Below are 18,439 nucleotides of genomic sequence, written 5' to 3' on the forward strand. Positions count from 1 at the left end.
GCAATTGTTGACAACATTTGCGCTATTAAATACATCGCATACTAAAACATCACATGTGGATAACATCAGATCAGTTATCAGTAAAATTAGAAAGTCAGATTCTTTTGATATGCTTTATTAATGCGTATGAAAGTAACAATCAAAACAAGTTTTATTGTAGTTCAATTTTAAAATTATATAGTTTGTAACAATGTAATTTTCCAAGGCAGCAATGCCAACAATTTATTCTAAACATCTTTATTTTAGTCTTATGAGCAAAATAACTTGAGTTTCTGGGGTATTTATTACCATAATTAATTGGCTACATTCTTATAAGTTCCTATCACAATGGCTAAAAATCATACATTACAATTTAATGAAGTCTTAAATGAGGAACTTTACGTTTCTTATAACCACTATTATGAGTTAGATTTTTTTTCTCATCAGTTAATTGATTTACTTGGCTATTGATTTTTCCTTCAAATATTTAGTAATAATATTAATTTAAATGGTGGCTATTACAGTCAAACGAATCAGCAGATACCGTAGCGAGCCTGCCAAAGAGCAGCAATCTGATCGACTTCGGACGCAAGCCGCAAGGTAGCGTAAGAGTCAGTGTGTTGGAGGCGTTTGACCCGCTTTTAACTGATCAGTCGGGTGAGTGGGATCATCTACCATACTGTGTGGGTGTGGCGGCAAATGTTTCTTTTTGTAAGATATTTCTCTCTTTCTTATATTTTACATTCATGTTTTTGTTGTAAGAAGTAATTTGTTGAAGTAAATTTGTAATTTATTTTCTTTAAAAGTTATTTTGAAAACTTAGTTGCTCATAGATTCTTATTGCGATTGGCAACTTTTTTTCTACGATATCGTTTTGTATTCAATCGTTGGGAGATATTAATAAAGTATGAGTAATGTTTAATTCTTATATTTCACTCTTCAATTGTATCCTTTGATATCATACATTTCTTTTAAATCGACTTTTTTACTTATTATTCATTTAAATTATCTTTGTATTTGCCGCCACAAACACACTTAACACTTTATCTTACAGTTGAACCATCAATCTCAATGTGAGTGTAGCATGATATAAATGTTTTAGTATGGTTTTTATTAGTATCACTTTAGACTTCACTTTCATGGGTGTTCTATAACTGGGTGAAATTGCTCATATGTAAATAAAATGTGTATCGTTTTAAATGTATTTACTGATACTGTAGACTCATGATCCATTCTGTAGTGTATTAATATTTTTTATCATTAAAAGTTGGTTTTGATCATCAATTCTATGTGATTTATGTATGGGATTTAAATTGAACTGGGTATAAATTGTGTATTTTGACAAGGGAGTTAACTAATGTGGCATACATAAATACAGTACTTATATGGAAAATCAACACAAAAAACTATCATATTTATTTTTTGTATTTTGTGTCAGTTTTAATTTGATTGTCGTTTTCAATTTTATGTTGGATTTTTATATGTAAATTAAAAGATGTTTAATTGATTATTATGTACCTTTACATATTTTTTTTATTTTTTTACTAATACTCCCTTATGTACACCCCAGAGTACGCAGTAGGTAGCGAGAACTCAAGCGTACGCAGCGTGTACGAGGACTACGATCCTCTCGACTTCCTCTACGGCGAAACAGAACTACGAGAAGCGCCAATATATGGTACAGTGCGGAAAGAGGGCCCAGTGTTGCCATCTCCGCCGCCCAAAACGATACCGAGCGTGCCGACGGTTGCTAAGCGACAGACTACTGTGAGTATTTGTGAACGTATGTGAAATAAAAATAAATCCAAAAATCTATTTTTCTCTTCATTTAACGCGGTGTTACTCTAACTCCTCCCAAGTTGCCGGCAGTTGCTAATTTACTATGAGATACTTGTTATTTTGCGGTACAGGAGTTACAGAAAAAAAAGTATGAACATAACTAAAATTTTAAAACAGGCATACAGCCTCAACATATTAAAAAACAACTATAATATGTATATGTATAAGTGAAGATTGTCATAATGTCTATTACAGTTACGGGTTTTATCAAAAATATTTTAATAATATGGCATGTAATTTGTTACAGAATAAACTCTACGACTGTATAGAGAAAATACGAACAAGGATTTACGATAGCGAGCACAAAGCCTTTTTGCAAATGGTCCTCGACGTCAGAAGTGAGTAATTCTATTTATAAATTATTATTTTTAATTAAAACCTTTGTTAAAGTACTACAGTAGATAAAGCACATAGTACACATTTTGTACTTAATCATGTTATATATTTTTTATTTGAATTTAAGTGTTATCAAATGCTGTTTATACCAAATTGAACTTTATCTTAAAGCGATACGGTTACATTTGGATGCATTTATCCGAGATGACAGCTCTATTCAAATACTTGGGAAAAATAATTATTCAAATGAGTCAAAAAAAACAAGCTTTTTTGTGGTGGTTATTCATTATAAAAAAGTACATTTTTAGGAACATTATTTTACTTCCTTTTTTCACATCTATTTTTTAGATATTCTGCGTTATAAAGGTTTTTTTTTTATAATAATTCGTAATTAAGTGTATGTTTAACCCCTTACCACCGAGCGGCCCGATCGGGCCACGACACAATAGATTTTCTATTGTGTCTGTGATTCCGGGGGCTGAGGCATTAAAATTAAAATATTATTTTCAGAAAAGTTCACATATACGGACGAAAAGTCGAACCCCGGGCATGTAATAGCAGCGCGGTCGGGCGGCAAATATCCACCCAACACGAGTATAAAGATTCTAGTCCATAACTCGCACACTGACGAGCCTATCACTTTCACCTCTGATGGTATGTGTTTAACTTATAGACTTTTGTTTTATGTGTTGTGAATTAAATAAAAAGTAAAATGATTATAATATGGATAAAAATTGAGATTTTTTTTTATTTTCTATAAAATAACATAATATCCATAGTGGATATTTGACAGCTATATTTTTATTAGACTTCGATGAATTTAATTTTTGTCATTTTAAAATAATATTATTTTTTTTTTTCAGTTGAGTCTACTGTTGAACATGTTATATTAACGGTGGTTTGCTCACTTGATGAAGATATTAGAGATGACATGTCCGGTTACATGCTAAGGGTCAGTATAAAATTATTTGTTAAAATTAAAGATTTATCAATTTCTGTTACAATACACGAAGTGTACTTTAAATGCATTGTAAAATTCACTAAATTAACTATCAAATATGATCAAACACTTGAAACGTAAAAAATAAAAAAAAATCTGTCAGCCTAGCAAGCAAAAAATATGCATAACTAACATTTTTTGTCAGTTACAATGCTATTAATACTAATATTATAAATGCGAAAGTAACTCTGTCTGTTACTCAATCAAGCCTAAACTACTGAACCAATTTGCATGAAATTTGGTATGGATATATTTTGATAAACGAGAAAGGACATAGGCTACCTTTTATTGCGAAATATGTACCACGGGCGAAGCCGGGGCGGACCACTAGTAGAAGATATAAGTGTAAGAATTCTAGAACGTTCTATCCTATAAAAACTGTACAAAGACAATATGTTACTAAAATATCCCCTTATTATCAGGTATGGGGTGCTAAAGAGTACCTAACACCGGGCAGTTCGCTCAGCGAATACGACTACATTCGAGAATGTGTTCGTCTAGAAAAAGATGTGCGTTTGTGCTTACATGAAGGGAGGGATACTTCACTAGCGAGAACTGATGTTGATGACGCAAGAGATGCCCATTTAACGTTGGATGATCTGATGCCGGTACAGGGAGCCACTCAGACGCTGAGTTTCGACAACCTGTCTATATTGTTAGGTGAGTTAGTTAGTTGTAAGTTAGTGTGTAGGTGATTGTGTGTGATCTTGGAAATTTAACTGAAAACATGTTGTGTGGTTTTATGAAACCACGGTAAAAGTGAAACTGTTCGAACGGTTCCGAACACTGCTTTGTGTAGCGCATGTCGCGTGACGGTCGGCTGCCGAGTAGGTATACCTACTCGGCAACCGCGATACACGCGACATGCGCTACACAGACCAAAAAGTTTGAGACGATGTAATAAAAGTTTCACTTTAATAAAAACTTTTATCCGTAATATTAATGACACTGGGACGTTGCCAGCTGACTAGAAAAAAATGATGTAGCATCTATAATTTAATTTCTTTGTTGTTTCTTGTAAATTATTTATTAATTATTGCATTGGGAATTTTATTTATGAGACCAGGTATCTTTTAGTCGTCTTTTTAAATAAGTACTGAATTTTGATACATAGCTGAATCTAAAACAGATTCTGCTATAGTGCTGATAAAATCAATAATACCTAATCAAAACCGGCTTTTACAGAAACGCTAGAAGGCGAATTATCCCGCGCCATCGGGGTCGTAGGCGCAGAAGGCTGCTGTTCACCGAACGGCGTGTTCCAGGCGGTTAAGGCGATCTGTGCGCTCGCGGGTGGCGTGGAAACGCTGCACGTCACGCACACGCTCAATGCGTTCGCGCAGGCTTGTACTGCACAGGTCGGTTTGTACTAAAAATAATAAAAAAAAGACGGGTTGCACTCCGGGAGTGCCGGCAGAAGTGAAAACTTGATTATTAACGTTGAGCATGTTTGATATCCATCCGTCTTACGCTTTTTCGATCAGGTCACGTGTCCTGACGCGAGTTTAAGATTTTATACCCATTACAGAAAAAGTGCTTAACGCCGCTAAAAAAGTTTTCACTTCAAAAATATATCGGCTGAATAGAGAACCTCCTACTTTTTTTGAAGTCTGTTAAAAATAGTTTATTTAGGATAGTGTTTAGTGCATTTAATGTTATTTGATTGGATATGTCAATGTCAATGTTAGTATTAATTTTTTTTTTGTTTCACATTTGTTTATTTATTTATTTATTTATTTATGGAACACACAACAATAAATACACATTACATTATATTATATATAATATATAGGATGGCATTATCTAATTACATAATTGTATCTTATGTATTTATCAATTATAGGTGTACACAACATTCACATTAATAACACTTATACAATTAAACATAATAGAAAGAAAAACATAATGAATATACTAAATTTTTATATACTACTGGAAAAACTGTGAATAATTTGATGCTTATACTGTGCGAGGGATCCGAAAAATATATCAAGATCTGGTAAGAGCATTATTTGTTGGTTATAAGTAGCACACATTCTCGATAATGGAGCATGTTTGCCTAGGTTAGTTTTGCAAACTGGAACACAAAAAAGGTGTTTTACCGGTTTTCTGGGAAGGCGATACGGTATCTGAAAAGCGATGTTAGAAATGATGTCCTCGCAGACAACAGCACCGTTTACACATTTATGGAGAAATAGTAAATCGTGTAATTTGCGACGGTCACGTAACGAAATCATTTTAAAATAATCTAAGCGTTCACCATATGGGCAGCGATGTGATATACCTCGAGAGGTAAAAGCCCAGTGTCTCGTAAAGGAACGCTGAATAGATTCAATACGCTGCGAATGTACGGCATAGTAGGGATTCCATACCACACAAGCAAACTCGAGGTGACTGCGAACCAGAGAATTATATAGAACTATTTTAGTTGATGTCCTAAAATGTGAGTCATGTCTTTTAATAAAGCCCAACATCCGTGCTGCATTTTTGATAATATTGTCTAGGTGAGATGTTAACCTAAGTCCGCTATCTAAAGTGACGCCAAGATCCACAATTTGAGTATTTTCAGTTAGTGCAACATTTTCGATATTATATTTAGAATGCAGTAGTGATTTTTTTCGCGTAAATCTTATGTAAGAACATTTTTTGGAGTTGATGACCATATAGTTAGCTTTACACCAGATTGCTATGTTGTCTAAATCATCCTGAATAGCATTTACGTCTGATAAATTTTCGATCGATTTATAGATTTTTAAGTCGTCAGCAAAGAGAGCATAGTGGCAATGTTTGATGCAGTCAGAAATATCATTAATATAAGTAAGAAATAGCAGTGGACCCAAGTGGGACCCCTGTGGGACTCCAGATGTTGCAGTAAACATACTCGACTTAAAACCCTTCACAACCACTTCCTGCGATCTATTATAAAGGTAAGATGCGAACCATTTCAAAATGGAACCTGATACACCGTAATTCTTTAATTTTATGAGCAGTGTTTCATGATCAACCTTATCAAAAGCGCTGCTGAAGTCCGTGTAGATCGCGTCAACTTGGCCTCCGTTATCCAGTACATTCGTTATGTCAGACAAGAATTTCACAAGATTTGTTTGGATAGAATGACCTTTACGAAAACCATGTTGATGTGGTGATATAAATTTATCCAAGTAACGAGTAACTATAGGACAAACAAGAGATTCAAAAACCTTTGATAAGGTTGATAAAATAGTGATAGGTCTATAATTACTAACAATGGTTTGGTCACCCTTTTTATATACTGGCACAATCTTGGAAAACTTCCAACGCTCGGGGAATATACCTTGTTCGAGAGACTCATTGAAAATATTAGCTAGAGGAGAAGCTATCGTGACGGCTACACGCTTAAGAAAAATGGGTGGGATAAGATCCGGACCAGCACCTTTGTTAACATCGAGTTGTTTTAACTTTGCAAGAACCTCTTTTTTGGTAACATTGAATTTGGAACAAGAATCATTATAGCAAGTCATTTTACTCGAACAAATTGGAAGCGCTTTTATTATTGGATAAGAATATATGGATGAAAAATGAAAGGCAAAGAGGTTCGCAATGTCAGAACCGTTTTCTGCGGTAAGATTGTCGAGACACATAACAGACGGTATTGATGATAGATAATTATTTCGCTTACTATTAACATATTTCCAAAATGCTTTACTATCTCTTTTGATGGCTTCTTCAATTTTTTGTTTGTAGTTTTGATGACAACGTGAACTTATTTTTTTGCATCTTTCTCGCAATACATTAAACTCAAACAGATCGCGGGGGTTTTGGAACTGTTTATACTTACGCCTTATTTTATCCTTCTCTTTAATGATACTGGTTAGGGAGCCAGGTGCAAATTGGGTTCATTATTTCCTCTCAAGAGATAATTCGTCAGAAGCATCAGAGTATAGTATTATAAAGCCTCGTGAACGTCAGCTGGCGCTCGGTTGGGGGGGTGAGCGGTTGTAGCCTCCCACGCACGTAGGAAAAAAAAATACATTCATTCATTTCCTCTCAGCTAAAAATTTGTCAAATTGTAGCTAACCCAATATCTCAACGAAAAAAAATAATCAGCTGGATACAACGTGGTGTATTGTACGTCAGCTGGTGTCTCGAACATGAAAAAAGAACAATTATTTTCCGTGATTTCCTCTCAAACAAAAATTTACCTGATGATAGCTTATATGTAACTGTGGATAAATATATAAGTCAGCTGGCTGTATCTTGGTGGAAAAACCGTCAGCTGATACTTTGAAAGTTATTACATAGGAGTTAGACAGAAGCATCTATTGCCAATTTATATGCATCAGCTGACTAGGTTTTCCTCAACTTATTGCTAGCTGATTTTTTAACCGACTTCAAAAAAAAGGAGGAGGTTATCAATTCGGCCGGTATGTTTTTTTTATGTATGTTCGAACAAACAAACTCAAACTCAAACATTCATTTATTCAATTAGACTACTATTTAGTAGCACTTTCGAATCGTCATTACATAGTATTTTTAACATTTACCACCGATTCGGAAAGCAGTATCTATGGAGAAGAATCGGCAAGAAACTCCATAGTTGCTCTTTTAAATAATGTCAATAAATTTACATAATATGTAACTTATATCTACCTAACTACATAATATGCCAAAGAACTGTCCTGTGGTTTTTACGCGACAACCCTCCATGGGTCTTTATCGTCCATATATTCCTGAATACTGTAGTACGCTCTCTGAACTAGTACATTTTTTATGTAAGTTTTAAATTTAGAACTTTAATATTGTGAGGAATTCTATTGTATAAGCGTATACCTTGACCCATAAATGAATTTTTAACTTTAGCTAATCGGAAAAATGGCATTTCAATTCTATTCTTGTTCCTTGTGCCATAATCGTGTCTAAGTCAGAGCTTTTGTGTACATGCAAGATATTATTAAATATATACTGTGATGGTACAGTAAGGATACCAGTATTCTTAAAATGATCTCTTAGTGAGTCCCGAGCACGTAAATTATATATAGAGCGAATGGCTCTTTTCTGTAAGATAAAAATAGTTTCTATATCTGCAGCCCTGCCCCACAGTAGAATTCCATAGGACATAATGCTATGAAAGTAGCTGAAATAAACCAATCTAGCCGTATCTTCATCGGTGAGATGCCTTATTTTCCGACTGCATATGCAGCAGAACTGAGCTTACCTGCAGCGGTGTTGACATGGGCTCCCCACTGTAGTTTCTCGTCCAAACCGTTCACCGATTACTCCGAGGTTTCTGAAACGATTGACGTGATTCTTTTTTTTTTGTTTGATGCGGAATGGTGTCGAATTGGTCCCATAAAAATTCGGATTCGGATTTATTCGGATAGGCCCAGTAGTTTTTATTTTATGAACATTTTTGTCTAATCTCGATGACTTAATTGAAATGAAGCAAGTAAAGTTGATTCACTTCCTGGTAACCGATTGAGCTGAAATTTTGTATACGTATGTAAATTGGATAGCGATGAAACATTATCATGATATAGAGCTGATTTGATGATGGAATCGGAAGGTGGCCATAGGAACTCGGTAATATATTGACTCAACTTTAGGTATCGAGTTTGGGCTCGTTGGATTCGTGTTGAAAAATACACTAAAAAGTATTAAATAAAAATAACTACGTTAATCATTGATCTTTTTTAGGCGATTAAATCCGTACATATGGCAAACAAACTCTTCATTTAACATTTATTAACATTTACGAGAAATTATTTCAATCTGACTTTATGTTGACGTCCTGCAAAACTTACATCGTTGGTATATAACGACTCTGATAATGAATCGGAAAGAGAGGAAAGTGACTCAAGCCAGAGCGAAAACGAATAAATCATATTGTTCTCATTATCATGTTTTATCAAGTTTATATAATAAATATTATTTATCGAGTAACTAGTTCATTTATTGCTAATTGATTATTTAATTATTTAAATATATAAAATTATTTGATTTCATACTTATTCGTTTCAAAAATATTGATACTGAATGTTTATTTCAACTTAACTCTTATATTGAAGCGCAATGTCGAATAATTAAAGATACGTCATTTCCTCTCAGATGAAAATTTGTGAGCTGATTGTTAATATACTGATGCGATAAATAAAAAAAATCAGCTAGCAATAAGTTGAGGAAAACCTAGTCAGCTGATGCATAGAAATTGGCAATAGATGCTTCTGTCTAACTCCTATGTAATAACTTTCAAAGTATCAGCTGACGGTTTTTCCACCAAGATACAGCCAGCTGACTTATATATTTATCCACAGTTACATATAAGCTATCATCAGGTAAATTTTTGTTTGAGAGGAAATCACGGAAAATAATTGTTCTTTTTTCATGTTCGAGACACCAGCTGACGTACAATACACCACGTTGTAACCAGGTGATTATTTTTTTTCGTTGAGATATTGGGTTAGCTACAATTTGACAAATTTTTAGCTGAGAGGAAATGACTGAATATATTTTTTTTTCCTACGTGCGTGGGAGGCTACAGCCGCTCATCCCCCCAACCGAGCTCCAGCTGACGTTCACGAGGCTTCATAATACTATACTTTGATGCATTTTACAAATTACCGCTTGAGAGGAACTTGGTCATAAAATCTGCTGCTGGCTCCCTAACTATACGAATTAAAGCGGGAGAAAACCAGGGAGGATATTTGCTTTTTTTAATGTAACTTTTCGGTACATGATGATCAATTACGCCTCGCAAAACATCATAAAACAGCTCCACCTTCTTATTGATATCATTAACATGTAGGAATTTAGAGTACCAATCAATATTTTCCAGCTCTCGCACAATATCATCATAATTAGCCTTAAAAAAGTTATAGCTAACAAAGTTATTACATCGCAAAGTAGAAGGTACGTTAGATTCGACACACAACAAAAGACAAGGATGATGAGGATCTGGCTTAGTCAATATATCAATCGCCGAGGATACGTTACAACAAGAGATATTTGTCAGGGCTAAGTCCAACATTTTACCATTGTGATTAAGAACATTATTAATTTGATCAAGATTATTAATGTTTATAAAATCAACAAGAGCACATTCCACATTACCGTGATACTCAACTGGAACCATTACTTCACGATTAGTACAGATATTGACCCATTTTATATTACCCAAATTAAAATCACCAAGAATTATTACGTTTCCCATTTCCTCTATAACATTATTAGCATTTAAAATAAATCTTTGAAGAGCTTTGTGATTGGTTGGAGGTGGGAGGTAAATAGTACAGATAGGAACATTTTTTACAACACCGTCAATTTCGATTATAACATTTACCCAAAGATCCTCGTATTCGGTTTCGTATTTCAATAGTCTAGAAGACTGAAATTTTCGGGAAACAGCGATTAGAACTCCACCTCCATCCAACTTAGCATTCCTATTACAATTGCGATCTCTACGATATACAGTATACCGGGAATCAAATATCTCACTGCTAGAAATATTACATTTCAGCCACGTTTCACAAAAAACAATTATATCATATGAGTTTAATACTATATTCATTTGTTGTTGCTAAGCTCGTGCTATTCATACTAATGTGAAAGAAAATGTTGTCTGTAGATTGAAAATTAAGTAATCACGTCTTAAAAGGTTAGTAAATTTCATTTTTAACACTTACTCACTTTGAGTTAAAGTAGGGTATTGTGTAACGCAGAAAGCCAGATGTGACAATTTAATCCATGATTTATAGATCTATTTTAATTTGTCACAGGTAACAGGCGCAGTGCGTCCCGAGATCCAATCGGACAATGGCCCATACTGTTCAGTATCAGTACGCGCAGCGAACGTTCGAGAAACTCTTGCGCAACAATGTGCACGTGTGCGTGATGCAGTGCGAGGGTTGTTAGCATTGTATACACGGACGCATCTATTGGACTTCCGTTTACGTGACTCGCCTATACTACTGCCAGATCCAGCTAGTAAGTTTTTTCTAGATTTTTATCAATTTAGCTTCAGTAGGGCTCATATTGTGCGTTAATAGTACGTTCGAAAAACGCTCGAACAACAATGTGCACGTGTGCGTGATGCAGTGCGAGGGTTGTTAGCATTGTATACACGGACGCATCTATTAGACTTCCGTTTACGTGACTCGCCTATACTACTGCCAGATCCAGCTAGTAAGTTTTTTCAAGATTTTTATCAATTTAGCTTCAGTAGGGCTCATATTGTGCGTTAATAGTACGTTCGAAAAGCGCTCGAACAACAGTGCGTACGTGTGCGTGACGCAGTGCGAGGGTTGTTAGCATTGTATACGAGAACGCATTTATTGGACCGTTTATATGACTCGCCTATACTACTGCCAGATCCAGCTAGTAAGTTTTTTCTAGATTTTTATCAATTTAGCTTCAGTAGGGCTCATATTGTGCGTTAATAGTACGTTCGAACAACAGTGCGCACGTGTGCGTGATGCAGTGCGAGGGTTGTTAGCATCGTATACACGGACGCATCTATTGCAAGCCTCATAAGCGAGGCGTTGAGGTGGGTACTACTGTCACTTCGCGCAAAACATCTGATTTTTTGGACTTTTACGTGATTCGCCTATACTACTGCCAGATCCAGCTAGTAAGTTTTTTCTAGATTTTTATCAATTTAGCTTCAGTAGGGCTCATATTGTGCGTTAATAGTATGTTCGAAAAACGCTCGAACAACAGTGCGCACGTGTGCGTGATGCAGTGCGAGGGTTGTTAGCATTGTATACACGGACGCATCTATTGGACTTCCGTTTACGTGACTCGCCTATACTACTGCCAGATCCAGCTAGTAAGTTTTTTCTAGATTTTTATCAATTTAGCTTCAGTAGGGCTCATATTGTGCGTTAATAGTATGTTCGAAAAACGCTCGAACAACAGTGCGCACGTGTGCGTGATGCAGTGTGAGGGTTGTTAGCATTGTATACGAGAACGCATTTATTGGACTTCCATTTATGTGACTCGCCTTTACTTCTGCCACATCCTGCTAGTGAGTTTTTTCATTAATGTAAATTTAGCTTCAGTTAGGGCTATATTGTAAGTTATCGGACATACTTATGCAAATTTTCCTGTCTTATAGAAATTTTCACGAAAAAGTGAAATTTTCCTGACTTATAGAAATTTTCCTGACGTATAGAATTTTTCTTGTCGTATAGAAATTTTCCTGTGTTATGGAAATTTTCCTGACGTATAGAAATTTTCCTGACTTATAGAAATTTTCCTGACGTATAGAATTTTTCTTGGCGTATAGAAATTTTCCTGTGTTATGGAAATTTTCCTGTGTTATGGACATTTTCCTGACGTATAGAATTTGTCTTGATGTATAGCAATTCTCCAGTCTTAGGAAATTTTCCTGTCGTATCGAAATTTTCCTGACGTATAGAATTTTCCTGGCGTATAGAATTTTCCTGACGTATAGAATTTTCCTGACGTATAGAATTTTCCTGACGTATAGAATTTTCCTGACGTGTAGAAATTTTCCTGACGTATAGAAATTTTCCTGTAATGGAAATTTTCCTGACGTATAGAAATTTTCCTGACTTGTAGAAATTTTCCTGACGTATAGAATTTTTCTTGGCGTATAGAAATTTTCCTGTGTTATGGAAATTTTTATCTTTTGCTCTTTTTTTCTCGATGAGTTTCTGATTACCAATGATCTTTTTTAGCTATTCAATGTAATTTAAACTGTATTTTTTTTTCAATAGAAGCGGTACCAGCACACACTATAACCGAAACGGTGCTGTTCTGCATCGAGGCAGTTCACAATTTGCCAATGTGTTGGAACCACGACGAGTTTCTGTTCCACGCTCAAATATACTACGGAACGAGGCCGTTGAAGACGCTACATCTAACGCATACGTCGAGAATTGAAAGTGGTGGATTCTATCCTAGGATTATATTTGATATATGGTATGTATTTTTTATATTAATATGTCGAATAATTTTAAATCCAGTAATTTCGTTTGGCAAAACGTTTTTATAATGTATTGTCATGTTTGTTATATCTCTACGTTTTAGTTTAATTTAAACATGTTCTAAGAACATAACTTAATTTTCCATTCATTTATTGATTTTTATTAATAATTTTTCAATAATATTGAACGCTGCCTTTCTGTAATGACGTCAGTAGCGGCTTAGAAAAGTGTGTAAATTCATAATGATGATCAAATCAATATATATTTTTGAAGTGTAACTTCTTTATCGGGGTTGGACAAAAATTTAGTGTAACATTTTTGCGTTACGCCGTACGCGTGACATTTTTGCGTTACGCCGTACGCCTGACATTTTTGCGTTACGCCATACTCGTGACATTTTTAAGGTCATAAAGAAGTTTCACTTCTTACGTGTGCACTCTAGTACACGCATACATTTTTTTTTTCATTACTAGGATAAACATGGAAGACATGCCGATCCACACGCTCCCACGTGAAGCGCGTTTAGTACTAACTCTATACGGGCGCACGGAACGCAAAGAACATGACGCTAGCAACACTGAACCTACTGAAGATGGGCAACATGGCGCAGCTGATGGTGATGTGCAGTTCGAGCAACACGAGCTTGGCTGGGCGGCGGTGCAGATGTTCGATTATGATGGGTGCGTATACAGTTCGATTCGAACTTAATGGCGGTTCGGAAGTTAGGTGCAGGTGCGCACAGGTCCCGATAATATCTAAAATTATTTTCTGCGCATCGGATCGTACGATGTTCCGAGCCGCCATTAAGTTTGAACTTTGAATCGTACTGCACTCGTAATGTCAAAAACATTGACATCCATATTGATGAAGTCAAGACGATGTCGGTGTTTCTTATGAAATATTTTCGTTGACGTATGACGTATTTTGATCGTCAAATTCGATTTCACTTAATTTTAAAGTCAAAATACGTTCGGTCACGGACACAAAAAAACATAATGTTGAATTGGGAAATATTCTTTTTTGAAATTGCTTAAGAAAAACGTTGTTACAGTATGCTAGCATCGGGCAGTTACATAGTAAGCCTGTGGCCGAGTGCATGCGACCGGCGGCTCGGCCCCGCGCCGCATCCTGCGCACGCGCCTCCACTACCATGCCCTACACTTAATATTGGTAAGAGAACATAACATATTTTAAATGAATACGTTTAAAATATGTTTAAACACATAGATGTACAATAAGTAACTTTATTCACAATCGCATTGAAAAGTGTCCGATGAAAAACTATGCCCACCCGTGCATTATGCAGAGTTTTTTATGAACGACACAATCGTGTTTGAACATAATTGCCACGAGATATGTTAATTTGAATACCTAAATGTTTTATACAACGCTGCCTCCTTTTTTGTTACGTTATTACCATTTTACATAAGAAAAAATATATCACATGCATTTTAAATGTCTAAAGAATGTATTTTCGCTGTCGATGTTGCTTCCTTTTGTTGTCCTGTTGTTGAATATGCTTTCCTTCACAAACTGCATTATAAGGATAAATTTATAAAGAATAGAAAAAAATCGATTACGAGGCGGAACTCGAACCCGCAATCCGTATCCTTTCGCGCCATTCCGGAGCGGATGCCTGACCAACTCAGCCACTCGTGACCCGCCAGAGTGATCGAATTTATTCTATTCTTATAAATTTATATTTATAAAGCATTTGAATGCCATAAAACCAAAAATATCAATTTCTGCATTATAAGTAACAGAATTTAATGATAGTTCTTATTTGTCCATAAATTTTCTAGAAATCCCCTCCTACAACCGGCTGGGTGTAAAGTGGGTAGAAGCAGAAGAGAAGCCCATAGCAGTGGAAGACTTACCGTCATTCGATTCCCTGGACGGTCACACGCAATCGCAACTCTTGCATCTTATAGAACAAGGAGCTTATCAACGGATGCCTACTGAGTGTAGAGAGGTGAGATTAAAGTTTTTATTATGAGAAAATTTATTTGTGTCCCATTAGCTATTGTTCCATAATTTTCCCGCTTTTTGTGTGTAAAATTCGTATATATTTTTTATTAAGGCCGTCTCTATTTATAAGACGGATTTAATTCAATTTATAAACTTATTTTTCTCAAAATCAAACATTTATTTATTTAACTAGAATCCTTTATAAGCACTTTTGAATCGTCATCATACATAGATTAATATTTCCCTTGATGTTTCCATAGAATTTGTCTTTTTCCCTTTCTCCTTTGAAGAACTTTGTCTTAAAAACTAAAGGAACTTATTAAAATTCTCCACAGATCCTATGGGAGAAACGGCAATACCTAGTGGAACTTCCCGGAGCAATGCCGCTAGTACTTTTAGCGGCTACAAATTGGTACGGCGAACATCGACAACAACTTGTATCGCTGCTACAGTTGTGGGAGAAACCGTCGCCGTTGAATGCCATGCATTTGCTGTTGCCCTGGTACTTTGCATTTTAAAATTATACGCAAAACTTTTCTATTCATTTATTTCATATAGGCTTTTTTTTCAATTTACATTCGGAATGTCTAAAAATGTGTCAATAAACAGAGAAAAATTACAAAGATGTTAATTTTTTATGTCAAATAGAAAAATATATTTTTTTCACGAATAGAATAAAATCGATCACGAGGCCTGACATCTCAGCCACCCGCCAGTGCAATCGAATTTATTCTACTCTTTCATAATAAAGCATTTGAATGCTATGTGACAAGCCCTAAAAACTCATTTCATAAAATTTTGTTTACTTAATCTACTGAACATCCTCTTAATAATAGATTTTACAGTTTCCCAGATTTAGCGGTTCGCAAGCTAGGCAGTGAAATGGTACGAGACATGTCTGATGACGAACTTATGCGTGTGTTGCCGCAGTTAGCACAGGCCTTGCGATATGAGACTTATGAGTGTAGTGCTTTGGCTGGTAAGAATAATTATTTATTTGTATTAGTCGCGCCAATACAGATACGAATCTAAAATGACGGCCCATATTGAAAATGACATTTCGAATTCATAAGTGTGACTAAAGACACACTATACCTGATAGTGTGTGAGTAAAGATGGAATGATTAGTGCCGCCATTTTAGATTCGTTTCTTTATTGGCCCGACTTATATTAAAGAATTGTCTTAATAATTTTTACGGCAGTAAAATGGTCTACTTTTCGTGTGATATGAGATATTTTAAAAATATCAACGTTATTTTCAGAGGTGTTGCTGTCAAGAGCGCTAAGTTCTCCAGCAGTTGCGCACAAACTGTTTTGGCTTTTAGTGCATTCCTTGCCTAATGTACCACAGGTAAAAAAAAATTCTTAAATACTTGTTTAAATTTATATTTTTAGTAATTAGTTTTATTTTTTTGTCTTATATTTGTCTTGAAAACGTTTTTTTTATGCCCTCATCTTATAACAGTTACCTAGTCAGTAAATTTTGCAGTTTTCAATTTGGATTAAATTGCAGGGGCCAAACGATGAGTTCCTCGGCATCACGCTAGAGGAGAACGGCACTGAAAGTTGTGATATCGATGCCAGTGCGGTGGGTGCGGGCCGCTATAGGCTGTTGTTACGTGCACTGCTTGCGGCAGCTGGAGCCGCTCTGCGGGATACTCTGCTGCGGCAACAGGTGCTCGTTAAGGTAATGTGCACCTTATTGGCTTGGGAATAAGGTCGATTATACTCTGGTTCACTACAGTAGCGATAATATAAGGTGCGTTCTTTGTTACCACCGCGCTGCGCTGCGAGATACCCTTTTGCGGCTAGAGGTGCTGGTTAAGGTAATGTGCACCTTGTGTAGTTGGGAATAAGATCGATTATAATAATATGTAGAGTGGTGATCTCGATGTCAGTGCGGTGGGTGCGGGCCGATATAGGCCTTTGTTACGTGCACTGCTGGCGGCAGCTGGAGCCGCTCTGCGTGATACTCTGCTGCGGCAACAGGTGCTCGTCAAGGTATTGTGCACCTTATTGGCTTGGGAATAAGGTTGATTATAATAATATGTGGTTCGGTACCGGTGGCACGCTGCGTGATACTCTGCTGCGGCAACAGGTGCTCGTTAAGGTAATGTGCACCTTGTGTAGTTGGGAATAAAGTCGATTGTAATCTGTACTTTAAAAATGGTGATAACAAGTTAACCTTGTCCATGGTTTAAGTTTGATAATAAGTTGTCAGCTTGTTAAGGTAATGTGCACCTTGTGTACTTGGGAATAAAGTCGATTGTAATCTGTACTTTAAAAATGGCGATAACAAGTTAACCTTGTCTATGGTTTAAGTTTGATAATAAGTTGTCATCATAAAATTGTCACATAGCATTTTTTTGCAATGAAAATATTATTAAAAATAACTTTACAGAACGTATCCGAAGTGGCGATGTCGGTAAAATGTGCGAAAGAAAACTTACGGCAGCGAGCTCTATACATGGGTGGGGAGAAATTAGCTGCGTGCTTGCGGCGACAGCCTTCCGCGTTGCCGTTCGCGTTGCATCGATATGTGCATGATATTGATATCAAGTAAGGCGTTTAAGATATTTTTTTTAATTTGAGAATTATTTTTCCAAATAGCAAAAAAAAAATCCGCCTTATTCTCATCTGATTTATTCTTTTCTGTTGCATATTTTTTTGTTTTAAAACATAGTAAAACTCTGACACAAAATCTTAGATAGTGGCAAACCTTTTACTGAATAAAAATGTACAAATATGGCTTATTATTTTATGTTTATGAATTCGTTTTTTTTCCAGATCATGTTCGTACTTCTCGTCGAATACATTACCTTTAAAAATAAACTTTATTGGTGTAGACAACGCTGTGGTGCCGGCTATGTTCAAGGTTTGTATGTCAGTGTAATTTTATATTTGTTCAATATTAAATTAATTTTAATACAAATATGGATCGATAAATATTATTTTTATTATTTTTTTGCTTCAACTTATTGTATTTTGTTTTCAAATTTTGTATATATACATAGTATATTATTATAGGTAGGCGATGATTTAAGACAAGATGCATTGGTGTTACAAGTTATAAAAGTAATGGACAGTCTGTGGTTGAAGGCTGGATTAGATCTACGCATTGTCACCTTCCAAGCGCTGCCTACGAGTAATAAAAGAGGTTTGTTACCGTTAAATATGGCGAGATAATAATTCTTACTGCTAAAATGACTAGTCTTCCAAAACTATTGCTCTTACCACAAAACAATTTAAACACAGTCTAACTTTAAAACAGGGATCTGTCACTTTAATAGTTGTCTATGTGAAATACGACAAAACCTTAAAGTTAAACCCTTTCTAAAGTTTTTTGTGGTAAGACAGTATGTATTTTATAATTTATATTTTTCGGCAAAAGATA

The 18,439-nt window shown here is 35.5% G+C and overlaps 1 protein-coding gene across 1 annotated transcript in view; it reads left to right on the forward strand.

Annotated features, from left to right (window-relative positions):
• Positions 1 to 18,439, forward strand: part of Pi3K68D (phosphatidylinositol-4-phosphate 3-kinase catalytic subunit Pi3K68D) — a 32,451-nt gene that overhangs the window by 3,298 nt on the left and 10,714 nt on the right. Inside the window, exons 5-23 of the mRNA XM_090110453.1 lie at positions 504 to 636; positions 1,550 to 1,746; positions 2,066 to 2,156; positions 2,665 to 2,808; positions 3,018 to 3,106; positions 3,577 to 3,814; positions 4,340 to 4,512; positions 10,906 to 11,113; positions 12,868 to 13,072; positions 13,551 to 13,757; positions 14,129 to 14,247; positions 14,880 to 15,049; positions 15,381 to 15,547; positions 15,891 to 16,024; positions 16,308 to 16,396; positions 16,559 to 16,732; positions 17,447 to 17,604; positions 17,833 to 17,920; positions 18,073 to 18,202. Of these exons, the coding sequence (XP_089966579.1) occupies positions 504 to 636; positions 1,550 to 1,746; positions 2,066 to 2,156; positions 2,665 to 2,808; positions 3,018 to 3,106; positions 3,577 to 3,814; positions 4,340 to 4,512; positions 10,906 to 11,113; positions 12,868 to 13,072; positions 13,551 to 13,757; positions 14,129 to 14,247; positions 14,880 to 15,049; positions 15,381 to 15,547; positions 15,891 to 16,024; positions 16,308 to 16,396; positions 16,559 to 16,732; positions 17,447 to 17,604; positions 17,833 to 17,920; positions 18,073 to 18,202 (2,914 nt within the window). The remainder of the gene's footprint in view (positions 1 to 503; positions 637 to 1,549; positions 1,747 to 2,065; positions 2,157 to 2,664; positions 2,809 to 3,017; positions 3,107 to 3,576; positions 3,815 to 4,339; positions 4,513 to 10,905; positions 11,114 to 12,867; positions 13,073 to 13,550; positions 13,758 to 14,128; positions 14,248 to 14,879; positions 15,050 to 15,380; positions 15,548 to 15,890; positions 16,025 to 16,307; positions 16,397 to 16,558; positions 16,733 to 17,446; positions 17,605 to 17,832; positions 17,921 to 18,072; positions 18,203 to 18,439) is intronic.

Source organism: Colias eurytheme, chromosome 15 (assembly GCF_061535395.1).
Source record: "Colias eurytheme isolate Ceu_HAF_F1 chromosome 15, ilColEury1 Martin Lab GWU primary, whole genome shotgun sequence".
NCBI lineage: Eukaryota > Metazoa > Arthropoda > Insecta > Lepidoptera > Pieridae > Colias > Colias eurytheme.